Genomic DNA, 26038 nt, shown 5'->3' with positions numbered 1-26038 from the left:
AAGAAACTGCAAAGGTAAAAAGTTCCTAATGGGAATTATATATAGACCACTGAACAGTAGCAAAGATGTGGGCTACAATTTACAGCAGGAGATAGAAAAGGCATGTAAAAAAGGCAATGTTGTGATAACCATGAGAGATTTCAATATGCAGGTAGATTGGGAAAAATTAGGGTGGTGCTGAATCCCAAGAGATGGGATTTGTGGAATGCCTACAAGATGGCTTTTTAGAGCAGCTTTGGTTGAGCCCACTAGGAGAATGGCAATTTTGGATTGGGGATTGTGTGATGAACCAGATTTGATTAGGGAGCTAGTGGTAAAGGAACCCTTAGGAGGCAGTGATCATAATATGATAAAATTCACCCTGCAGTTTTGAGAGGGAGTAGCAAAGATCAAATGTATCAGTATTTCAGTGGAGTAAAGGGAATTACAGAGGCAAGAAACAGGAACTGGCCAAAGTTGATTGGTAGGGGACACTGGCAGGGATGATGACAGAACTGCAATAGTTGGTATTTCAGGGGAAAGTTCAGAAAGCGCAGGGAAGGTGCAGCCCAGAAATGAAGAAGTATTCTAAAGGGAGGATGAGGCAAATGTGACTGACAAGAGAAGTCAAAGACAGGATAAAAGCAGAAGGGAGGGCATATAATAGAGCAAAAATTAGTGGGATGGTAGAGAATTGGAAAGTTTTTCAAAACGAACAGATGGCAACTAAAAAAACCCTAAAGAGAGAAAAGATGAAATCTGAAGGTAAGCCAGCTAATAATACAAATGAGGATACAAGAAGTTCTTTTTAGCTATACAGAGTAAAAGAGAGACGAAAGTGCATATTGGACCACTGGAAAATGACGCTGGACAGGTAGTAATGGGGAAGAAAAAGATTGCAGATGAACTTAATAAATATTTTGTGCCAGTCTTCACTGTGGAAGACACCAGCAGTATTCCAGAAACGTGAGTGTGTCAGGGGGCAGAATTGAGTGCTTTTGCTATTAAAAAGGAGGTGCTTGGGAAGCTGAATGGTCTCAAGCTAGATAAGTCACCTGGTCTAGATGGTCTCTCCAGAGTTCTGTAAGAGGTAGCTGAAGAGATTGTGGAGGGATTAGTAATGATCTTTTAAGAACCACTAAATTCTGGAATAGTTCCAGAGAACTGTAAATTGCAAATGTCACTCCACACATTAAGAAGTGGGGGAGGCAGAAGAAAGGAAATTGTAGGCCAGTTAGCCTGACTTCAGCGATTGGGAAAATGTTGGAGTCCATTACTAAGGATGAGGTTTTAGGTACTTGGAGGTACATGAAAAGTTGGCCAAAGTCAGCATGGTTTCCTTAAGGGGAAATCTTGCTTGACATATCTTTGGAATTCTTTGAAGAAATAACAGGCAGGATTGAATTGAATTGAATGATCTTTATTGTCATTATACATAGGTACAATGAAACTCTGTTTGGCTTCCTCTCAGGCAGTTAAATAAAGCGGTAGATAAAAACAAGACAGTAATAAAAAAAGTATTAAATAGATAAGTAGCAGAAAATAAGTTGCAGCAGCACCAGAATATCACAGTAATGCACAAAGTGCCATTAGTGCAAGCATTTGAGCCCTTGTGTGTGCTCACAGTTTCAGTCATAGACTAAGGAGTGTCATTGGATGTTGTTTACTTGGGATTTCAAAAGCCACACTTTTTCAAGACCCTACCAAATTAACAGGTGCCACACTTGAGGCTGCTTAACAAGATAACAGTATTGATAGAAGATTGACTGGCAGCAGGCAAAGAGTGAGAATAAAGGGGGCTTTTTCTGGTTGGCTTCCAGTAACTAGTGATGTTCTGCAGAGGTCGGTGCTGCGACCCCTTCTTTTCACATTATATGTCAGTGTTTTGGCTGAAGGAATTTATGGCTTTGTGGACAATACAAGGATAAGTGGGGGGAGCAGGTAGTGATGAGGAAGCAGGATGTCTGCAGAAGGACTTGGGCAATTGGGAGAATGGGCGAAGTGACAGATGGAATATAATGTGGGAAAGTGTATGGTCATGCACTTCATAAGGAGGAATAGAAGTGTGGACTTTTTTCTAGATAGAAAATTTTAAAAATCAAAAAATCAGAGGTTCAAATTGACTTGGGAGCCCTTGTTGAGTTGGCAAATGCAACTTTAGCATTCATTTCGAAACTAGAATACCAAAGCATGGATATAATATTGAAGCTTTATAAGGAATGGGGTTGCGAGAGATAATAAATCTGCCATGATGGAATGGCAGAGCAAACTCGGTATGCTTAATTCTGTTGTTACCTTTTATTGTCTCAAGGTTGAGAATCCTGAAAATGATATAAGAGGGAGAGAGGTATCTGGCCCATTGAGTCCATGGAATCCAGCCGATCCTGCTCCTCTGCTTTATGTCTATAGCCCTAGAGAACTTTTCCAGTTCTCTTCAGAACAATATAAATGTATTTTCTTCTTTGATCATTAAGAACAACTTTCTCAATCTTCTATTTCCAATCTAAAATTTAGCAAACTACCAAATAAAGTGTTTTTTAAATTAAAAATACAATCTTATGAGCTACAGGTAACCTCTACTTTTAGTAGATCAGTTAAGCAGAAAGGCATATACTTTGCAATGCTATGCACATTTCTTTACATTCACAAGCATTGATTTGTGCGTGAGGGTGTTAGAGTTGATGCATGCCTATGTTGTTATTGTATTAAGTGAAAAGGAAATATAGTACAGGGTACAGAATACCTGTTCCTGATATTTGACAATGGCTCTGAAGACCACACTTGGGCAATTCAAAAAAATGTACAAAAAACAAGGAGCCCTGATGAAGGATCTTGGCCTGAAACATGGACTCTTTATTTCTCTCCATTGATGCTGCTTGACTTGCTGAGTTGCTCCAGCATTTTATGTGCTTTATTCTGGATTAGCAACATTTGTAGTATCTATTGTTTACATCAAAAAAACAAGTGTGCTTTTTTTCAAAAACTTGGCTGTTCACCCATTTCATGCTCCTCCAAGTCAAGATGCTGGATATATTTTCTCTCTGTCCACTTTCAAAACCTCATCCACAGCCTCAACTTGGCTCTGCAATTCCTCAAGTTCACATGATGAAAAATATCTGTGATTCAGACTGAGGCAAGGGTGATAATTTCAGGAATCTTGCAGCTCAAAATCAAGTTTATTGTCAAATGCACAAGTGCATGTATTCATAGGTGCAATGAAAAACTTGATACAGAGCATTCACAAGAGAAGCATAAATTAAACATAGAGTATACACGACTTTTTACAAGAAATAACATAATTAGAACGAGCAAAATCAATATAGTGCAAAGTGGTCATGTGTTGCTATACTGAGGTAGTGATTAGGGTTGTGCAGGTTGGTTCATGAACTGAGTGGTTGAACTCATTGTTACAAGGCTTGATAGAGTTCTTTAGAATTGCAGCTAGTAAGATACCTACTCTATCTAGCCTTGGCATTATGTGCACTGAAGACTAGATAGCCAGCAATGAAAGTGCAATTCTTGGATCACATTTTCAGTTGCAGCTTCCCCAGTATTGGTAACCACGGTGATAGCATCAACTAGTTGCTCCTTTAAAGGATCTGTGGCTGTCTAGAAGATTTCCTGCCCAGCTTTCACAACTTCTAGGTTGGAGAATCCTTCTACATTACAGGATGTGGATGCAGACAATCTTTTCTCGCTCAGTCAGTGTCAATACCTGCATATAGACGTTAAAGTGCTACATGGCACTCTGATGTCTAACCTATAGTTGATCTCAGTTTTCTTGGTTCCAAGGAGAACCACTTCAACTTAAGGGAAGGGAAAAAGACTAGAGCAAATGGGAAAGGTAAATGGTGCAAACATAGAAGAATTCAGCCCCCACAAATATTTTCACATTTTACTGTCTCATTTTTAAAGTTAAATATATTGGGGTAAGAGTTTTGAGTTAATCTGCAAAGCATTGTGCATCATGTCAAAGCAAAAGAAAAATTCCAAAATCTGTCAACGATTCACTAAAAATTAAAAACCAAGATCATGGGACTGTAAAAGTATTCATCCCCTTTAATAACTGAGCTCACTTTCTTCAGGTACAATTTGTATAAAAATTGGAGGATCACTTGCTTTCAATGAATTCATGAGAATAAATACCCCATCTCTCTGTAGGATCCACAATATGGTAGATTTTCAACAGACCAAACCAAAATGAAGACAAATGAGCATTCAGGACGAGTCAGGGAAATGATAATAGAGAAGAACATATCTGTGGAAGGACACAAGACCATCTCAAAGGTACTGAACATACCTCAGAGCTCGGTGCAGTCCATCGTGAAAAAGTGGAAAAAATATGAACCACAGCCACACTGCCGAGGTCAAGCTGCCCCTCTGAACTTAGACGATGTAAAAGAATTGCATTTGTAAGACAGGCTACTGTGAGGCCAGCCATCACTGAGTGAGCCGCAGAAGTCAGTGGCTGTGATTGGAGATGAAGTTCATGGCTCCACAATCTCGAAGGCCTTGTGTAAAAATGGTATTTATGGAAGAGTGGCAAGGAAGAAGCACTGGCTTTAAAAAAAAAGTATTTCTTTGCCCATCAAGATTTTGCAAAGTGTCACTTAGAAGATACTGTAAAGACGTGGAAGAAGGTCTTGTGGACAGGTGAGACTATAAAGTGGAACTTTTTGACCTCAACATAAAATGGTATGTGTATATATGCACTTCAGCCAGGTAACACCATCCTAATGTAAAGTATGGTGGAGGTGGCATCATGCTATGGAGGATGCTTTTCAGCAGCAGGGACTGGAAATCTGGTCAGGATTGATGGAAAATGGAAGATGCTAAATACACAGAGATCCTGGATAAAAACTCGCTAGCCTCTGCCAGAAAGCTTAAACTAAGGAGAAAGTTTGTCTTTCAGCAGGACAGCGATCCAAAGCACACTACCAGAGCAACCTTGAAGTGGCTTCAAATGAAGAAAATTGATGTCTTTGAGTGGCCCAGTCAGAGTCCTGACCTTAAACTGATCAATCATCTCTGGCAAGACTTCAAGATGCTGTTCACTGCTGTTCCCCAACTAACCTGACACAACATGAGCAATTGTGCAAGGAGGAATGGCAAATCTTGCTCCATCACATTGTACAAAGTTAATTGTGACTTATCTAAACAGCTGTTATTAGCTGTGAGAGGTGGTTCAACTAAGAACTGAGCAAAGGGGGATGAATACTTTTCAACTGCCAACTTCTCAGTTTCGGAATCTTTAGTTTTTCCATTCTTTACAATTTTCCCTTATTTTGGGCTCTACTGTGTAAAAAGGAGCATGTGGTTCAAAATAAAAATTCAGTTTTATTTATCAAAATCTCTGTTTGTAATACTCATTTCTATGAACAAAGGGCTGGGGGCCAAATATTTTTACAAGGCACCATATGAAGAGACTAACAGATGAAAACGTGGGTTTTTGTAACAAGTATATTATGGACTGCTAGCATGAGTAATGAGGAAGGTAGATGTAGTATGACACTAGATATTTAAAAGAGTTTTCAGGGTGGGAAAAATGGTGTTGAGAATTGTGTTGACATGTTTTATTTATTTATTTATAATATATTGCTGGAAATGCTCAGTCGATCAGTTCACAAAGGTGGAAAAGGAAAATCTGTGTTGGGTGACTGAAGTATTCTGTAAAGCAATCATTTTACAAGGATAAGGCTGGGATTTGAATTGGTTTATTAATGTCACATACAGTGAAAAACTTGTATACTTGTATACTGATCATTTCATTACAACAAAGATTAGCTTTGTCACATGTACTTAGAAACATATACTAAAATGTGTCGTTTGCGTCAATGACCAGCACAATCCAAGGATGTGTTGGGGGCAACCTGCAAGTGTTGCCATGCTTCCGGCACCAACAAAACTTGTGCCCACGACTCACTAACCGTTACCCATTCGTCTTTGTAATGTGGGAGGAAACCCATGTGGTCATGGGGAGAAAGTACAAATTGTTTATAGACAGTGACGGAAATTGAATCCTGATCCTCTAATCACTGATGTCGTAACACATTATGCCTGCCACTACACTACTGTGTCACTCAGTACATTAAATGGTAGAGGAAGTCCAGTGCAAGTCCATCAGTGAGATAGGTTGAGGTCCAGAGTTATATCACATTATATCGTTGAAGAGCTCCATGGAGGGGGTAGTTGGTTTTTGTGATGTACTGAGTAGTGTCTACAACTCTGCAGTTTCTTGTGGTCATGTTCACAGCAGTTGCCACATTGCGATGCATCCGGATAGGGTGCCTTCTAAGGTGAATTGATAAACATTAATGCGGGTCAAAGGTGACATGGCAAATTTCTTTAGCCTCCTTAGGAAGTCGAGCTACTGATGAGCTTTCTCGGCTATGGTATCCAAATGATTGGACCAGGACAGGCTACTGGTGATAGTACACTTAAGAACCTTTTAATTCTAATGAAGGGTCAACACCCTGAATGATTAATTTTGTTTCTTTCTCCATGGATACCACATGACCTGCTGAGTATCTGCAGCTGTTTCTTTTTTTATTTCAGATTCTGGAAATATCAGTACTGTGTTTTCAGTGAAATATTGGTACTCGTTTAGTTTATCTGGTTGTGTATAATCTGGAATTTTTTTAATTTATTGCTGTCTATTCTGTTTAATGCAAATAGTTTGATATTTACAGTTTTTAACCAGCTCAATTGTGCAAACTATTGCTAAAGAATTAGTTCTAAGGCATTAAGTTTTAAAAAGAAATGCCAAAAAAAATGAATTGTTTTATGTGGCTTTGCCTTGTAGTATTTATTTGATTATTTCATCAGATTTTCACTTAAACCAATTTGCTTTGCTTTCAATTGGAACTCAGTTGTTGACTAATTACCTGTACTAACGTTCTCTTTGTGACTTCTAACATCTGTTCTTTGACCCATTTTCAGATTTGCATTGTAGCTTCAGGCTTAATCCTCATTCCTATCCTACTATTCCTGGTACTGTGATTGTGTGACAAACATCTGACCTGTTATTCTTCAGTTTATTTTTTGACAAAGGACATGAATTTAATAGTCTGCCAGGCTGACCAGACTGCAATGTGATTATTAACTACCCGTGTGCTAAATTAGAGGCAGGGACAGCTTGAATGACTTAGTTGTAAAGTAATATCATATTTTCAACTCTGAGCATGTAAACTGATTCCGTTTCCCTTTGCGGTCATTAATCTCCTGTATTCAGACCTTGATAGCAAGCTGATGGGATTTGCTGTCCATGCAGATAAGAGAGTCGGGAAGGAAACAAAACAACAAACAGGTGGGCTGATGCTAGCAGACCTTTCTAATTAGTGTAAAGCTTGACACTGTGTGGCAAAAAGGATTTGAGTTGGATAGGCTGTCCCACATGTCCTTTAAAACAATAAGAATGAGGGTATGATTAACAGCTTTTGTCCTAAACAAATTGGAAAATGCTGTCACTATATATGGAAAAAAATTACTTTTTAGAAATTTATCATTGAACTATTTTCTGGGGAACAATCTTTGGGATCACTTCTGGGGAAGTTATGATAGGTTATACCTGAACCCGAGGAGGACCTCAGTTTTTAAACTAAGTTGACGGGGGATGTGAGGTGGAGTGATGGGGCTGAGGATGGGACCATTGATATACAAGTGGATGCAGTGTGTAATGAGACTGTGAGGAAGGACAGGCAGATGATAGGACAGAATCACAGTCAGTGGGATGAGTTAAAGTGCAAGAGGGCCAAAATCAAGAAGGATGATGACTACAGGAACAAATATGTGATATTTTAATGCACGCACCATAAGGAATAAGGCAGATGATCTTGTAGTGCAGGTATGACGTAGGCATCACCTAGTCATGGCCGAAAGAAGATCATGGTTGGGAGCTTAACCTCCAAGGAATCACATTCTATTGCAAGGACAAGCAGGAAGGCAGAGGGGTTGGAGTGGCTGTGTTGGTAAAAATAATGAAATCAAATCCTTAGACGTGATATAGGATCAGAAGATGTAGAAGCCTTATAGGTAGAGTTAAGGAACTGTGAGGATATAAAGACCTTGGTGGGAGTTATATACAGATCCCCAAACAGTAGCCAGTATGTGGGATATACATTTCAACAGGAAATACAAAAGGCATGTAATGAGGGCAATGTTAGCATTGTCATGGGTGAATTCAGTTTGCAGGTAGATTGGGAAAATCAGGTTGGTACTGAATTCCAAGATTATAGAGTACCTATGACATGGCTTTTTGGAGCAACTTGTGGCTGAGGCTGGTAGGGGAAAAGCAATTCTAGATTGTGTCTAGTGTAATAAACCAGATTTAATTAGAGAGCTTAAGATAAAGGAAATCCTGGGAAGTAGTGATCATAATAGGATAGAATTCACCCTGCAGTTTGAGATGGAGAAGATAAAGTCAGATGTATCAGTATTATAGTAAAGGGAATTACAGGGGCATGAGAGCGGACCTGACTAAAGTTAATTGGAAGGAGACACTAGCAAGGATAATGGCAGAACAACAATGGCCCGAGTTTCTGGGGGCAGTTCAAAAAGTGCAGGATAGATACATCCCGAGATAAAGTAGTAATCTAAAGGGAGGATGAGGCAAACCCAACCATGGCTGACAAGGGAAGTCAAATACACCATATATCAAAAGAGAGGGCATAGAATGCAAATATTAGTGAGGAGTTAGAGGATTGGGAAGCATTTGAAAGCTACCAGAAGGCAACTAAAAAAAGCCCTAATGAGAGAAAAGATTAAAAAGAATGAAGGTAAAGGAGGATGTCAACAGTTTTGTCAGATATATAAAGAGTAAAAGAGAGGCAAGAGTGGATATTGGATAACTGGGGAATGACATTGAAGAGGTAGTAATGGGGGAGCAAAGAAATGGCAGATGAACCTAATAAGTATTTTATGCCGGTCTTCACTGTGGAAGAAACTAGTTGTATACTAGAAATTCAGATATCAGGGGACAAAAGTGAGTGTAGTTGCTAATACTAAGGAGAAGATGCTTGAGAAGCTGAAAGGTCTGAAGGTAGTTAAGTCACCAGGACCAGATAGATTACTCACCAGAGTTCTGAAAGAGGTAGCTGAAGAGATTGTGGAGGGATTAGCAGTGATCTTTCATGGTCACTGGATTATCAAATAGTTTCACAGGATTGGAAAATTGCAAATGTCACTCCACGCTTTAAGAAGGCAGGGAGGCAGAAGGAAGGAAATTATAGGCCAGTTAGTCTGACTTCACTGTTAGATTGCCTGTTAAGGATAAGGATTCAGGATACTTGGAGACCCATGACAAAGTAGGCTGAAGTCAGCATGGTTTCCTAAGGGGAAATCTTGCCTGACAAATGTGTTAGAGTTCTTTAAGGAAGTAACAGGCAGGATTGATGAAGGAGAATCAGTGAATGTTGTTTACTCGAATTTTCAGAAGGCCTTTGACAAGATGGCGCATGAGACTTTGTAACAAGATAAGAGCCTTTGGTAATACAGGAAAGATACTAGCATGGTTAGAAAATTGGCTGAATAGCAGTAGGCAAAGAGTGGGAATAAAGGGAGTCTTTCCTGGTTGGCTGCTGGTGACTACAGGTGTTCTGCAGGGGTCAGTATTCAGACTGCTTCTTTTCACTTTACGTGTCAGTATTTTTTTGGATGAAGGAATTGATGGCTTTCTCCCAAGTTTGAGGATGATACAAAGATAGGTGGATGGACAGGTTGTGTTATGGAAGCAGGGGGACTACAGAAGGACTTGTACAGATTTAAAGAAAGGGCAAAGAAGTGGCAGATGGAATATAGTGCAAGAGGTGTATGGTCGTGCACTGTGGTGGAAGGAATAAAAGCATAGAGGGATCAGAAGTGGAGAGAGTGAGCAGTTTCAAGTTCCTGGGTGTCAAGATCTCTGAGGATATAACCTGGTCCCAACATATTGATGTAGTCATAAAGAAGGCAAGACAGCGGCTATACTTTATTAGGAGTTTGAAGTGATTTGGCATGTCAACAAGTACACTCAAAAACTTCTATAGTTGTACAGTGGAGAGCATTCTGACAGGCTGCATCACTGTCTGGTATGGAGGGGCTACTGCACAGGACCGAAAGAAGCTGCAGAAGGTTGTAAATCTAGTCAGCTCCATCTTGGGCACTAGCCTGCAAAGTACCCAGGACATCTTTAGGGAGTGGTGTCTCAGAAAAGCAACATTCATTATTAAAGACCTCCAGCACCCAGGGCATGCCCTTTTAGAAACATAGAAAACCTACAGCACAATACAGGCCTTTTGGCCCACAAAGTTGTGCCAAACATGACCCTACCTTAGAAATGACTAGGCTTACCTATAGCCCTCTATCTTACTAAGCTCCATGTACCTATCTGAAAGCCTCTTAAAAGACCCTATTGTATCCACCTCCACCACTGTTGCTGGCAGCCCATTCTACGCACTCACCACTCTCTGAGTAAAAAGCTTACCCCTGACATCTCCTCTGTGCCTACTCCCCAGAACCTTAAACCTGTGTCCTCTTGTGGCAACCATTTCAGCCCTAGGAAAAAGCCTCTGACTATCCACACGATCAATGCCTCTCATCATCTTATACACCCCTATCAGGTCACCTCTCATCCTCCTTCGCTCCAAGGAGAAAAGGCTGAGTTCACTCAATCTGTTTTCATAAGGCATGCTCCCCAATCTAGACAACATTCTTGTAAATATGGCTTCCACATCCTTCCTGTAGTGAGGCGACCAGAACTGAGCACTGTACTCCAAGTGGGGTCTGACCAGGGTCCTATATAGCTTCAACATTACCTCTTGGCTTCTAAATTCAATTCCACGACTGATGAAGGCTAATACACTGTATGCCTTCTTAACAACAGAGTCAACCTGCGCAGCTGCTTTGAGTGTCAGATGGACTCGGACTCCAAGATCCCTCTGATCCTCCACACTGCCAAGAGTCTTGCCATTAATACTATATTCTGCCAACATATCTGACCTACCAAAATGAACCACTTCACACTTATCTGGGTTGAACTCCATCTGCCACTTCTCAGCCCAGTTTTGCATCCTATCAATGTCCTGCTGTAACCTCTGACAGCCCTCCACACTATCCACAACACCTCCAATCTTTGTGTCATCAGCAAACTTACTAACCTATCCCTCCACTTCCTCATCCAGGTCATTTATAAAAATCACGTAGAGTAAAGGTCCCAGAACAGATCCCTGAGGCACTCCACTGGTGACCGACCTCCATGCAGAATATGACCCGTCTACAACCACTCTTTGCCTTCTGTGGGCAAGCCAGTTCTGGATCCACAAAGCAATGTCCCTTTGGATCCCATGCCTCCTTACTTTCTCAATAAGCCTTGCAGTGGGGTACCTTATCAAATGCCTTGCTGAAATCCATATGCACTACATCTACTGCTCTTCCTTCATCAATGTGTTTAGTCACATCCTCAAAGAATTCAATCAGGCTCGTAAGGCACGACCTGCCCTTGACAAAGCCATGCTGACTACTACTAATCATATTGTATCTATCCAAATATACATAAATCCTGCCTCTCAGGATCTTCTCCATCAACTTACCAACCACTGAGGTAAGACTCACTGGTCTATAATTTCCTGGGCTATCGCTACTCCCTTTCTTGAATAAAGGAACAACATCCGCAATCCTCCAATCCTCCAGAACCTCTCCCGTCCCCATTGATGATGCAAAGATCATCGCCAGAGGCTCAGCAATCTCCTCCCTCGCCTCCCACAGTAGCCTGGGGTACATTTTGTCTGGTCCCGATATCTCATCCAACTTGACGCTTTCTAAAAACTCCAGCACATCCTGTTTCTTAATATTTACATGCTCAAGCTTTTCAGTCTGCTGCAAGTCATCACTACAATCACCAAGATCCTTTTCCATAGTGAATACTGAAGTAAAGTATTCATTAAGTACCTCTGCTATTTCCTCTGGTTCCATACACACTTTCCCACTGTTACACTTGATAGGTCCTATTCTTTCATGTCTTATCCTCTTGCTCTTCACGTACTTGTAGAACGCCTTGGGGTTTTCCTTAATTCTGCCCACCAAGGCCTTCTCATGGCCCCTTCTGGCTCTCCTAATTTCCTTCTTAAGCTCCTTCCTCGTAGCCTTATAATCTTCTAGATCTCTAACGTTACCTAGCTCTCTGAACCTTTTGTAAGCTTTTCTTTTCTTCTTGACTAGATTTCTTACAGCCTTTGTACACCACAGTTCCTGTACTCTACCATAACTTCCCTGTCTCATCGGAACATACCTATACAGAACTCTACACAAATACCCCCCGAATATTTGCCATATTTCTTCCATACTTTTCCCTGAGATCACCTGTTTCCAATTTAAGCCTCCAAGTTCCTGCCTGATAGCCTCATAATTCCCCTTACTCCAATTAAACACTTTTCTAACTTGTCTGTTTCGATCTCTCTCCAATGCTATTGTAAAGGAGATAGAATTATGATCACTATCTCCAAAATGCTCTCCCACGGAGAGACCTGACACCTGACCAGGTTCATTTCCCAATACCAAATCAAGTACAGTCTCTCCTCTTGTAGGCTTATCTACATACTGTGTCAAGAAACCTTCCTGAACAACCTAACAAACTCCACCCCATCTAAACCCCTTACTCTAGGGAGATGCCAGTCAATATTTGGGAAATTAAAATCTCCCAAGACAATACTGTTATTATTACACTTTTCCAGGATCTGTTTCCCTATCTGCTCCTCGATATCCCTGTTACTATTGGGTGGCCTATATAAAAAAAACACGTAGTAAAGTTATTGACCCCTTCCTGTTCCTAACCTCCACCCACAGAGACTCCGTAGACAATCCCTCCATGGCGTCCACCTTTTCTGCAGCCGTGACACTAGCTCTGATCAACAGTGCCACGCCCCCATCTCTTTTACCTCCCTCCCTGTCCTTTCTGAAACATCTAAAACCCAGCATTTGAAGTAACCATTCCTGTCCCTGAGCCATCCAAGTCTCTGTAATGGCCACCACATCATATCCCCAAGTACTGATCCACGCTCTAAGCTCATCCACTTTGTTCACAACACTCCTCACGTTAAAATAGACACACCTCAAGCCTTCGGTCTGAGCGCGTCCCTTCTCTATCACCTGCCTATCCTCTCTCACACACTGTTTCTAAGCTTTCTCTATTTGTGAGCCAATTGCCTCTTCCCCAGTCTCTTCAGTTCGGTTCGCACCCCCCAACAATTCTAGTTTAAACTCTCCCCAGTAGCCTTAGCAAACATCCCTGCCAGGATATTGGTCCCCCTGGGATTCAAGTGCAACCCGGCCTTTTTGTACAGATCACACCTGCCCCAAAAGAGGTCCCAATGATCCAGAAGTCTGAATCCCTGTCCCCTGCTCCAATCTCTCAGCCATGCATTTATCCTCCACCTCATTCTATTCCTATTCTCACTGTCGCGTGGCACAGGCAGTAATCCTGAGATTACTTGCGGTCCTGCTTCTCAACTTCCTTCCTAACTCCCTGTACTCTCTTTTCAGGACCTCTTCCCTTTTCCTACCTATGTCATTGGTACCAATATGTACCACGACCTCTGGCTGTTCTCCCTCCCACTGCAGGATATCGTGGACATAAATTGAAACTCATCCCGGACCCTGGCACCTGGGAGGCAAACTGCCATCTGAGTTTCTTTCTTACGTCCACAGAATCACCTGTCTCACTCCTTAACTATAAAGTCCCCTATCACTACTGCCTTCCTCTTTCCTTCCCTACCCTTCTGAGCCACAGGGCCAGACTCTGTGCCAGAGGCACGGCCACTGTTGCTTCCCCCAGATAGGCTGTCCCCCCCCAATAGTACTCAAAAAGGAGTACTTATTGTCAAGGGGTACAATCACAGGGGTATTCTCTGGTACTTGACTCTTCCCCTTCTCTCTCCTGACTGTGACCCACGTCTGTCTCCCATGGCTCCGGTGTGACCACCTGCTTATAACTCCTTTCTATCACCTCCTCGCTCTCCCTGACCAGGCGAAGGTCATCGAGCTGTATCTCCATTTCCCTAACTCGGTCCCTCAGGAGCTGCAGCTCGACACACCGGGTGCAAATATGGCCGTTCGGGAGGCTGGGAGACTCCACTTTTCTCACTGTTACCATCAGGTTGGAGATACAGAAGCCTGAAGGCACACACTCAGCGATTTAGGAACAGCTTCTTCCCCTCTGCCATCCGATTCCTAAATGGACTTTGAAGCTTTGGACGCTATCTCACTTTTTTTTAATATGTGGTATTTCTGCCTTTGCACATTTTTAAAAAATCTATTCAATATACGTAACCTGGAGAAAATTCAAAAATCAGAGGTATCAAGGGATTTAAGAGTTCTTGTGCGGGATTCCTTAAAGATTAACTTGCAGGTTGAGTTTGTGGTAATGAAGGCAAGTGCAATGTTAGCATTCATTTTAAGAAGTCAAGAATATAAGAGCAAGGATATAATACTGAGGCTTTATAAGGCATTGGTCAGACTGCATTTGGAATATTATAAGCAGTTTTGGGCTCCTTATCTAAGAAAAGATGTGTTGGCATTGGAGCATGTTCAAAGGAAGTTCACGAAAATGATTCTGGATTGAAAGGCTGTCCAATATCCACTCTCTCCTCTCTTTAACTCTTTGTATATCTGAATTTTTTTGTATCTTCCTTTATTTTATTGGCTAGTTTACCTTCACGTTTCATCTTGACTTTCCTTATGGATTTTTAAATTGTCTTTTGGTTTTTAAAAACTTTCCAGTCCTCGAATTTCCCACTAAGTTTTGCTATACTGTAAGCCCTCTCTTTTGCTTTACCTCATTCCAATAGTCTGTCCTAGTCTAACCACGTTGATTTCATGGCCAAGAAAACTCACCAACACCTTTACTTCAAGCGACCAATCAAATTTGGCTATCCCTGTCGACTCTTCCTAGTTTTTATCAGTGCACCCTAGAAAGTATACTGTCTGGATGCATATTGACTTAGTATGGTAACTGCTCTACATGTGATAGCAAGAAACTGTTGGGGGTTGTGACACAGCTCAGCATATCACAGGAACCAGCCTTCCATCTATGGACTTTGTGTATACTTGCTGCCTCAGCGCAATCAACAACTCCACCCAAGCTGGACATTTGCTCTACTCCCCTCTCCCATCAGGTAGAAGATGCAAAAACCTGAAAGCACATACCAGCAAGTTTAAAAAGACAGCTTCCATCCAACTGTTACTTGATTCTGGGATGGACCTCTTATATGATAAGACAGCCTCACAATCTACCTTGTTATGATCTCACGTTTACTTGCACTGCACTTTTTGGTAGCTTTTACATTTTTTGTGCATTGTTATTGTTTTACCATATGACTGTGTAGCTCAGCACAGCTCCAATGCCATATACAGGTTTGCTGATGACACCATTCTCATCGGCTGAATCAAAGGTGGTGACGAATCAGCATATAGGAGAGAGATTGAAAATCTGGTTGAGTGGTACCATGACAGCAACCTGCCAGCCAATGCCAGCAAGACCAAGGAGCTGATTATTGACCTCAGGAGGACATCCATCATCAGGACCCACCCCCCCCACCACCACACAGGACGTGTTCTCTTCTCGCTGCTGCCATCAGGAAGAAGGTACAGGCGCCTCAGGACACTCACCACCAGATTCAGGAACAGTTATTACCCCTCAACCATCAGGCTCTTGAACCAAAGAGGATAACTTTACTTGCCCCATCTTTGAAATGTTTCCACATCCTATGAACTCACTTTCAAGGGCTCTTCTCATGGTCTCTCTTTATTGCTTATTTATCATTATTATTTCTTTCTTTTTGCATTTTGTTGTCTTCTGCACTCCGGTTGAATGCCCAAGTTGGTACAATAAATCATTGGTTCTTTTGTGGTTATTATTCAATTATAGATTTATTGAGTATGGCTGCAAGAAATGAATTTCAGGTTTGTATATGGTGACATATGAACTTTGATAATAGATTTACTTTGAACTTTATTCTCTCTCAATACACTGTGTAATGATTTGATCTGTATGAACAGTATGCACAACAAGCTTTGCACTGTATCTTGGTACATGTGACCATAATAAATCAATCCCAATGCCAAAAAGATATGTAAAGTTGCAGGCAAAGGGGATTAAATTACGTACCATGTAATGCAAACTATGTGCATGCATGTAGAAATAAAGAAATCCTGTAGAAGTAGAATGGATCAGAAAATATTTTAGGCACACTTAAGTCAGTCTTTTCATAATGAAAATTGAACTTTTGCACATTTATTTTTTTACATATAGTAGGTGATTAAATAGATCTGTACAATGTAAGAATTCAGATAAATGTGTATATTCATCAATGTCATATTGTAGTTTTACAGAGGGAGCACTCATTCAGAGTTAACCTGAGTATAGTCCTATGAGATTTTTAAATAACCTGTTTGACAGCTGTGAGGTTTGTAAATTTTTGAAGTTACTTCATTTTGCATCAGTATATGCAGTGTACTTTAATATATTTTAGTGTGGCTAAAAATGTTTGATCAGAAAGGTAATTGTGTATATTTTTATGTAAACCCTGTTCATCCCTAAATACTATCTTGTTTTAACCATTTATTGTCCTGTAAGAAAAAGCAAGCATATATTTGCAAAAAGGCCATTGGCAGAATGACCTTACTGCAAAGATATATAGTGCGTGTAATGTAGTGTAATTTTCTCTGTAGTGCAGATAGAAAATAACCTAGTCTAGTGTCTACTAATGCAGTTTCTGTAATAGTTAAGTAGAAAGCTATTTAAATCACACAGTTTGGTTCACTTACCAACTGGTTGCAAGCTCTCCCATTTCTAAGGCTGAGGCCTTTTGCAGCTCAGTCCAAGCTAGCCGTCAAGTACAATGTGTTTTAATTTCAAAATACAGAATATTAAAGCAAACATTTTCATTGTAAGCCATGTTGCTCCATTTACTTAACATTAACACCAGTTATCTTTTGTATACAACTACTGAGCAAATAGTACTTGGGATTTTAACACTGATTCTAGTCACTTAGCATGCAAAGGCAGGAAGGCTCCAGGCTGTAGCATTTGCCTGTAGAGCTTTTGCAGTGGCTGCAAGCATGTTCAATTTGGCTTGCAGCACATAGTGTTGGACCTTACAGCATTTCTGCATACATCACCTATTTATGGTGAAAATCATCTTTTGGAAAACAAGTGAGCTTTGCTCAATCTGAAGAATACCTTTCCCCAAGTTGGATGGTTCTTTGACAGTAGTTATCCTGGTCTTGGTGCCCATTTCTGGACACAGTATGTGCAGAATAGGTGATTGTGTTAGGTAGTTATTTGGGATAAACATTGCTAAATACCCTTCACAGTTCTTCCTGGCAAAGGAGTCTCCCATCTATTGCAGCTGTCAAAGACAGCAGGGATTGTCATTGATTTTTTTTTCTTTGCCCATTTGTGAAAAGTTCTCCAAGTACTTGGTGTTATGGAAGAGTTTTCTCCAGATGAAACATGAATCCCATAGACATCCTTAACTGTTTCAAATTGGTGGTGTAGGGTGCCTTCAGACTTGGTTGTCTTGTAGGAATTAATGTTTTTAACTCTTTTCTGTACCTTCTCCCTTTCTTACCCCCTCTTTCCCCCCTTGTTTATTCCCCTTTCCTCTCTGTCAGCCCCCTTTCACTGTCTATAATTTTCTTAGCTGCCACTACTTCCTGTCATTGTCTTTTGTTGGTCTTCAGGTCTCTGCATCACAAGCATCAACCATTTTGTAAGTCTCCTGAATTTTCGGGGGAGGGGGGAATAATGGATTTTAAATTGTTCAGTTAACTATATTTTAAAATGTTTCAACATATTTGATTTTGATTGCTTGATGAGTTGTAAATTAAGTTTTCTTTCAAAATAGGTTACAACAAAAGCTAAACAAGTCAAGGATTTTGTTTCAACCACACCAGGTATGTGTAATATGTTATATTTTAATAGAAGGGCTGTATTTAAAGCAACACACACAAAATATAGAGGACCTCAGCAGCAAATGAATAAACATTTGACCTTTTGGGCCGAGACCCTTAATCAGGACTGGAAAGGAAGGAGGAAGATGCCAGAATAGGAAGATAAGGTGGAGGTGAAGGTGATAGGTGAATGGGGAAGTGGGGGATGATGTAAGAAGCTGAGAGGTGATGCAAGTTGTTCATTTAAGCTTCTTCAGTATACTAGGATGTGCTAGCATTGGAGATGGTCCAAAGGAGGTTAACAAGGATGATTCGAGGAATGAAAGGGTTATCGTATGAGGAACGTTTGATGGCTCTGGGTCTGTACTCGCTGGAATTTAGAAGGATGAGGGGGGATCTTATTGAAACCTTTCGAATGTTGAAAGGACTAGACAGAGTAGATGTGGAAAGGATGCTTTCCATGGTGGGAGAGTCTAGGACAAGAGGTCACAGCCTCAGGATAAGAAGAGTATCCATTCAAAACAGCGATGTGGAGAAATGTCTTTAGTCAGAGGATGGTGAAGTTGTGGAATTTGTTGCCATTGCAGCTGTGAAGGCCAGGTCGTTGGGTGTATTTAAGGTAGAGATTGATAGGTTCTTGATTGGACATAGCATCAAAGGTTACGGGGAGAAGGCCAAGAAATGGGGTGGAGGAAGAGAAAAGAAAAGGGTCAGCCATGATTGAATGGTGGAGCAGACCTGATGGGCCAAATGGCCTAATTCTGCTCCTATGTCTTATGGTCTTATGGTCTGACACTCCTTTCTAAAATTCCTTCACATTGGTAAAATCCCTAGTCCTAACATGGTAGTTTATTTTTCTACACTTCAATGATTATGATTCTGGTTACTTGTATAGCATTTGTAATTGAAAAAGTAGGATATATTTCAGATTGCTTCTTGGAAGCATGAATTTGAAGTTTTTGTTTCTTTCCCATCATCTTACAGGCCAGCAGTTCCCTTTGAGGTATTCAGCCAGTCCCAGAGGAATTCTCTGACTTGCATAGACCTATGAACTTGCAGATGACAAAGTTTTCAGCACAGAATGAGGCTCATTAGGTCCATATGTCATGCAACTAAAACTTCATTCTATGCAGGTCCAACAGTAGAGCTGGTCATGCTGGGACTCGGCATTGCAATGTTTCTTTGTCAGTGTAATCTGGTGAAGAATTTAGAATCTCTGTTTCTCTGATTCCTAGATGAGTGACTATAAGGAAGAAGGAACTTTTTAAAAAGTGTTTCTTTTTAATGTTTTTAATTATTTCTTGGTGTTTTAACATCAAAGACTGGCTCACTTCTTATCCATAAATTTCATATCATGACAATTGTGATCCATTTGAGTACAAAATCTTTCCAATACTTATTAAAGCACAATTATGGTGAGCATATGTGTCCTGCTAATGCTTGTGTTTTTTTAAAATCAGGAACAGTGAAACTATTTGAACTGAAGTCTGCATCTCTGAATTTAAAGAGTACTAAGCGTGAAACAACTTTACCTGACCATATAATAACTAAAAGGGATGAGGAGACTGAAGAAGAACACAGTGAAAGGCTTGAAAATGAGGATGATCCAAGTAACTACGTTGACAGACTGACCATAGAAACCAAGCCTCGGAAACGGAAAAATACTAAAATACCTGAGCAAACTTATGTGATCCAAGAAGAAATTGAACAGAAACATAAAGGAAAGCGCCAGAGAGACTTTGACAATATAGATTTGGAAGATGATGAGAGTGATGAAGAGAAGAAAAGAAAAGGGCGAGCTCGAGCATCAGAAGAATCTACTGAAATGTGGAATCAAAATCAACAAAAATTGCTTGAACTAGCCTTACAGCAGTATCCAAAGGGGACTTCTGAACGCTGGGAGAAAATAGCGAAATGTGTTCCAGGAAAAACAAAGGTAATTTGTCTGTTATCATCAGAAAATCTGGTGCCACTGAAATTGGCTGACAACATCACTGTACGAAAGTGGCTTCTATTTGTTCTTGGTATCACCTAATAATTTGAAGTGTACAAGAGCATAAGTAATAGGGGCAGGATTAGATTCCCCAGCACTTCGCTGAGCCTGTTCTACCATTTGACTAGATCATGGTCAGTGTTCTATGTAAACACTATTTTCATTCTTTCCTTGTTACCTTTTGAATCCTTTAATATTCTAAAACATATTGATCTCTGTTTTGACTGAAACTGATAGCCTCTACAGCCCTCTGGGGTGTATCACCAGCCTTTCAGTGAAGAAATTTCTCCGTGTCTCGCATCCAGCTGGCCTAACCCTTATTTTGAAACTGGCAAGGGGAGCATTCACTTATCTTTCCATCAAACCTGCTAAGAATTATATACAATGAAAGGTCACCTCTCATTCTGCTAAACTCCAGCCTCCACTTGTTTGACATGCTCACTAGAGCTGAAACCAGTCTGCTAAATCTTTGTTTTACTTCCTCTCCAGCAAGTATATCCTTTTCTAGGAGAGACAGAAGCCTGCAGGTGCTGGAACATGGCACAAAAAAACAACAAGCTCCCGAAGGAACTCAGGAGGTCAGGCGACAACTATGGAGGGAAATGGGCAGTAACCTGAAACGCCGACTGTTCATATTCTTTTCTGGGCAAAAAAAGTAAATTGTACACAATCCTCCATGTGGGATCTCACCAAGACCCTGTATAATTGTGGTATGACATCTTTATTCTTTCACTCAAATCCCATTGCAGTATAGGCTATTTGCCTCTATTGCCTACAGCACCTGCATATTAGTTTTCAGTAAACTGAGTACCAGCTTACCCAGGTCTCTTTAAACAGCAGTATTTCCCACCAGTATTTCACCACTTAAAAAAAATTGAACATTCTTTTTCTACCAAAGTGATTAATCTTATACTTTTACATTATACTCCTACCAAAATTGTTGCTTGACTATATCCTCTTCAGAGTTCTTCACATCCTCATCACTCCTAATATTCCATCTGCATTTTATTTGATGCTGATTTTAATACACCTAATCAGTTGGAATTTGAACCCTCAGGAACTGAGGATTTTGAGGCAGGCAGAAAATGCAGCCAGGGCCAGGATCAGATCAGCCACGATCAGGATCAGATCAGCCACGATCTCACAAAATAGTGGGAGGGCTCTATAGTCTCTTTTTGATCCCCTTTCTTATGTTCTAAATTAACCTCCTCCAAAAGAAACACTTTTGTCACTGTACAACTGAATAATCGTTGCCAGCTTGGGAATGATGAATCTACCTCAATGTTTTTAATCTTTCATGACATAGTAAAGTATACGAGATCAATATGTGATACTGTGGGCTTATGGTTTAGTGATTAAATATTCCAGTATTGCTACATTAAAACCATTGTGTCCATTGCAATGGTCTTGCAAATTAATAAAATAAAAGAATAAAGTACCTTGGCATTCAGTGCCCAAATGATGTTTAGACAGGTTCTGCATTTAACAAATTGAAGTTTCTCCACTTCTTCACCAGAGAATTTTTCTTTAGCCAGCAGGATTACAGTAATTCAAGAAAGCAGCTCACTAACACCTTTTTGTGGACAGTTGGGGTCAGACAATAAATGTTGGTCTTGCTCTTTATGTCCAGATTCTGAAAACTAAATGACTAGCTTCTGGTCTTAAGAGCATTCTAATCTGTCAACATTAATTGTTCCTTCTCTGGCAACTGATGTTGGTATATCTTGATTAATTTTCTCTTGTTGGAATTGTGATTTACATTGTGGCCCTGTGTCCATTTTAAACTGGGTTGAGATTACCCAAATTCTTATCACCTCAATATCTGGATCATACTGATTTACTACTTCTGTCAGACCTTTTTAATTTGTGCTGTGCAAAGAGATGTTATAAACAAAGCGTTCTTCTGTCTTAGAAATTGCATTGCAGTACTTCAGTGTTAGAAATTTAGAGAAATCCTGAGTACTTTTCGTGAATATTCCACTGAAATAGTGTGGGAATCTGGGATCCTTTTCAGAACCATGGTATTGATCCCATGGGGTTACTGTGGCTCAAGAAGCTTAAATGTCTAGAACTTTAATATCGAAAAAGAAGCCATCTGTGGAATTTCTTCCTGACCAGAGTTCAGACTTACCAATATTTTTATGGTTTGTAAGAACATTGAACATAAATAGAAGCAGGGATGGACCGTGTAATCCTTGTGTTTACTCCACTGTTAATATCATGGCTGATATTATAAACTAACTCAGTACTTCTGTTCAGCAGCGCGCCGTTTCCTCTTTATTACTTAATATCCAATATTTTAACCTGAAACAGAAATATGGGATATGGCTTACCGGGCACATTTACATTGTCCTTTATGGGAGTTTGCTGTACATCAGCCTACACTGCAACAGATACTACACCATATAGTTGAATGGCCACAGTGCTCTTTATTACATAACACAAGAAATTCTGCAGATGCTTGAAATCTCAAGCAACAGACGAAATGCTGTAGGAACTCAGCAAGTCAGGCAGCATTTATGGAGGGGAATCAGCGGCTGATGTTTTGGGCTGAGATCCTTCATCAGGACTGGAAAGGAAGAAGGCAGAAGCCAGATTAAGATGATAGGGGGAGTGGAAGTAGTATAAGTTGGCATCTTGATGGATGAAACCAGATGAGGGTGAAGGTGGTTGGAGGGGAGTGAAGTAAGAAGCTTGAGGGAATGGATGAAAGAGATAAAGGGCTGAAGAAGAAGGAATCTGTAGGAGAGGACAGTTGGCCATGGAAGAAAAGGAAGGAGGAGAGACACCAGAGGTAGGTGATGGTCAGGTGAGAGGGTAACTAGAATAGGGAACAAAAAAAAGGAGGGAGGGGAAGAAATTACCAAAATTTGGAGAAATTGATGTTCATGCCATCAGATTGGAGGTTACCCATATTGAATATGAGGTGTAGCTCCTTCAGTCTAAGTTTGGTCGTATGATGGCCGTAGAGGAGACCATGGACAGACATGTCAAAATAGCCACTGGGAAACCCTGACTTTTACAGACAATAGAGTAAAGGTGCACAACAAAGTGCTCATCCAGTCTCACAAATGTAGTGAAGGCCACATTGTGAGCACTGGATACAGTAGATGACCCCAGCAGACTCACAGTTAAAGTATCTCCTTACCGAGAAGGACTTTCTGGGACCCTGAAGGGTGGGCCAGGTGTAGCATTTGTCACACTTGCAGGGATAAGTGCCAGGGAGGAGATCAGTGGGGAGCAATGAGTAGACAAGGGAGTCATGTAGAATGTGATCCCTATGGAAAATCAGGAGGGGTGGGAAAGAGATGCTTCGTGGTGGAGTCCCATTGGAGATGGTGGAAGTTGTGGAGAATAATGTGCTGGATACAGAATCTCGTGAGTGGTAGGTAAGGACAAGGGAAACCCTATCTCTGTTATGACAGCCAGAGGGAGCGGGTGAAGGCAGATATGCTGGAAATGGAGGAGATGCAGGTAAAAGCAGCATCCTGGAAGAGAAAAGAGGATATTTCAAATGTTCTAGAATAGAAAGTCATATCCTGGGAACAGATGCGGAGAGATGGATAAACTGAGAGAAGGGAATAGTATTTTTTTTAAGTGATAGTGTGGGAAGATGGATTGTCTAGATAACTGTGAGAATCAGTAGGTTTGTAAAAGATATCACTGGATGGAGACAGAAATCAATAAAGGGGAGAGAGGTGTCAGATGGACCAAGTAAGTCATCTAAGTAAAGATACTTGTGCGAATCCCTGCAGCATATGGTGACCCTGTGATCTCTGCCTGGGAAGATAACGTCAGAACATCTTTCAAGAGGATGAACCCTCGCAAGGTGTCAGGCCCTGATGGTATACGTGATGGGGTCTGAAAACCTGTGCCTATCAACTGATAAGAGTGTTCAAGGACATCTTTAATCTACCACTACTGCAATTGGAGATTTCCACTTGCTTCAAAAGGGCAGCAATCATACCAGTCAGTGTCCTAGAAGACCAGGTTGAGTTGCCTGAGTGACTATCCCCTAGTGGCACTCAGATCTACTGTGATGAAGTGTCTTGAGACGATGGTCATGGCTGGAGCCAACTCCTACCTAACTAAGGACCTGGACCTGCTGCAATTTGCCTATCGCCACAACAGATCTACAGCAGATGCAATCTAACTGGCTCTCTGATCAGCTTGGATAACCTAGACAAAAGCAGTACCTGTGTAGGCTACTGTTTATTCATTACAGCTCAGGGTTTAACATAATCATACCCTTAATTCTAATAATCAATCTTCAAAACTTGGGCCTCTGTACTTCCCTCTGCAACTGGATTCTTGACTTCCTCATGGAGAGACTGCAGTCAGTGAGGATAGGAAATAACATCTCCCTCTTGCTGACAGTCAACACTGATGCACCTCAAGGACATGTGCTTAGCCCTCTGCTCTATTCTTGCTACACACACAATTGTGTGGCTAGGCAAGCTTAAATGACATCTGTAAATTTGCCACCGACACAAATATTGTTGGCAGGATTTCACATGGTGACAAGGAGGTGTACAGGTGTCAGCAGGTTGAGTGGTGCTGCAGCAACAGCCTTGCGCTCAGTGTCAGTAAGACCGAGGAATTGATTGTGGATTTCAGGAAGGGGAAGGCGAGGGAACACACAACAGTACTAATTGAGGGATCAGCAGTAGAAAGGATGAGCAGTTTCAGGTTCCTTGTTTTCAACATCTCTGAAGATCTACCCTGGGCCCAAAATATTGATACAATTACAAAGAAGGGTTGACAATAGCTATATTTCATTAGACAATTGGCTTGCCACCAAAGATATTAGTAACTTTCTACAAATGTACTGTGGATAGCATTCTAACTGGTTGCATCACCCTCTGGTATGGAGGGACCACAGCACAGGATTGAAAAAGCTGTAGAAAGTTGTACACTCTGCCAGTTCCATCATGGATGCTAGCCTCCCAGCATCCAGGACACCTTCAAAAAGTGATGCCTCAAAAAGGCAGCATCCATCATTGAGGACCCCCTTCACCTGGTGGCAGAAGAGAGGAACAGATTTTTCCACACTGCCATTAGATCTCTGAATGGACAATGAACTCACGAACGTTATCACACTATTTTTTCACGCTCTTTTTCAATAATTTTTTTTATATATACTTACTGTAAATTGTTTTTTATATTTGCTGTAATACAATGTACTGCTGCCGCAAAACAACGATTTTTACAACATATGCCAGATTTTGAAATCTAAGGGCTGGGTGGAAGTTGGAGGCAAAGTTGATGAAACTAATGAGCTCAGCATCAGCGTAAGAAACAATACCAATGCAGTCGACAATATAGTGGAGGAAAAGTTGAGGGTAGGCTGTTTATTCGCCCCCATAGATGCTGCCTGACTTGCTGAGTTCCTCCAGTATTTTGTGTGTTGCAATTTGATATATAGCCAGCCGGTGGTGTCATCGCATCTGCACCAGACTTCAAGACCAGTCTGTCTCTTTCACCAATCAATTTCCCAGCTCTTTGCTTCATCCCTCCCCCTCCAAGTTTCACCTATCGCCTGGTGTTTCTCTCTCCCCTTTCCCCACCTTTCAAATCTGCTCCTCAGCTTTCTCCTCCAGTTCAGCCAAAAGGTTTCGGCCGGAAACATTGAGTGTAATTTTTTCCATGGCCTGCTGAGTTCCTCCAGTATTTTGTGTGTGTTGTTTCAAGGTGAGTGGTCCCAGGTTTGAATTCGGCCAGCCCTCCTCACACTCTTTCCATCGTGCTGTGTAGAGTGTTGAGCTAGCAGCTCGGCCTTGTAAAAAACAGACAAATACTAAAGGATTGGCAAGGTTGCTGCCCGATCTGCCACAGGGTGCAAAGGGGAACAACAATTTTGTATGATTTATGAAAATTGTTACGCATTACGTTCTTTTTCCCTCATTGTTGACACGTGTGTTAATACTCAATATTTTAATAATGGTTGCTTCTCACATGCTTTGCTCACTCCACTGGGTCTGACAACTATTCAGAATGATCTGGAGGAGAGGTGCTCTGCATTCTAACACAGTTAAGGTTTTGAAGCCATGCATATTTAACCCCCTGGTGCTTTCGAAGCCGCATGTGGCCCAGAAGCCTTTGAATGAATCAGTCCTCTTGAATGAATAGCTCAGATTTATTTAT

The 26038-nt window shown here is 41.0% G+C and overlaps 1 protein-coding gene across 2 annotated transcripts in view; it reads left to right on the top strand.

Moving 5' to 3' along the window:
• Positions 1-26038, top strand: part of dnajc1 (DnaJ (Hsp40) homolog, subfamily C, member 1) — a 172153-nt gene that overhangs the window by 142232 nt on the left and 3883 nt on the right. For both annotated transcript variants that reach the window (XM_072253819.1, XM_072253818.1), the window contains 2 exons: positions 17856-17904; positions 19362-19837. In XM_072253819.1, the coding sequence (XP_072109920.1) occupies positions 17856-17904; positions 19362-19837 (525 nt within the window). The remainder of the gene's footprint in view (positions 1-17855; positions 17905-19361; positions 19838-26038) is intronic.

Source organism: Mobula birostris, chromosome 3, assembly GCF_030028105.1.
Source record: "Mobula birostris isolate sMobBir1 chromosome 3, sMobBir1.hap1, whole genome shotgun sequence".
Classification (NCBI taxonomy): Eukaryota; Metazoa; Chordata; class Chondrichthyes; order Myliobatiformes; family Myliobatidae; genus Mobula; species Mobula birostris.
This window is presented reverse-complemented; position numbering and strand designations above follow the sequence as displayed.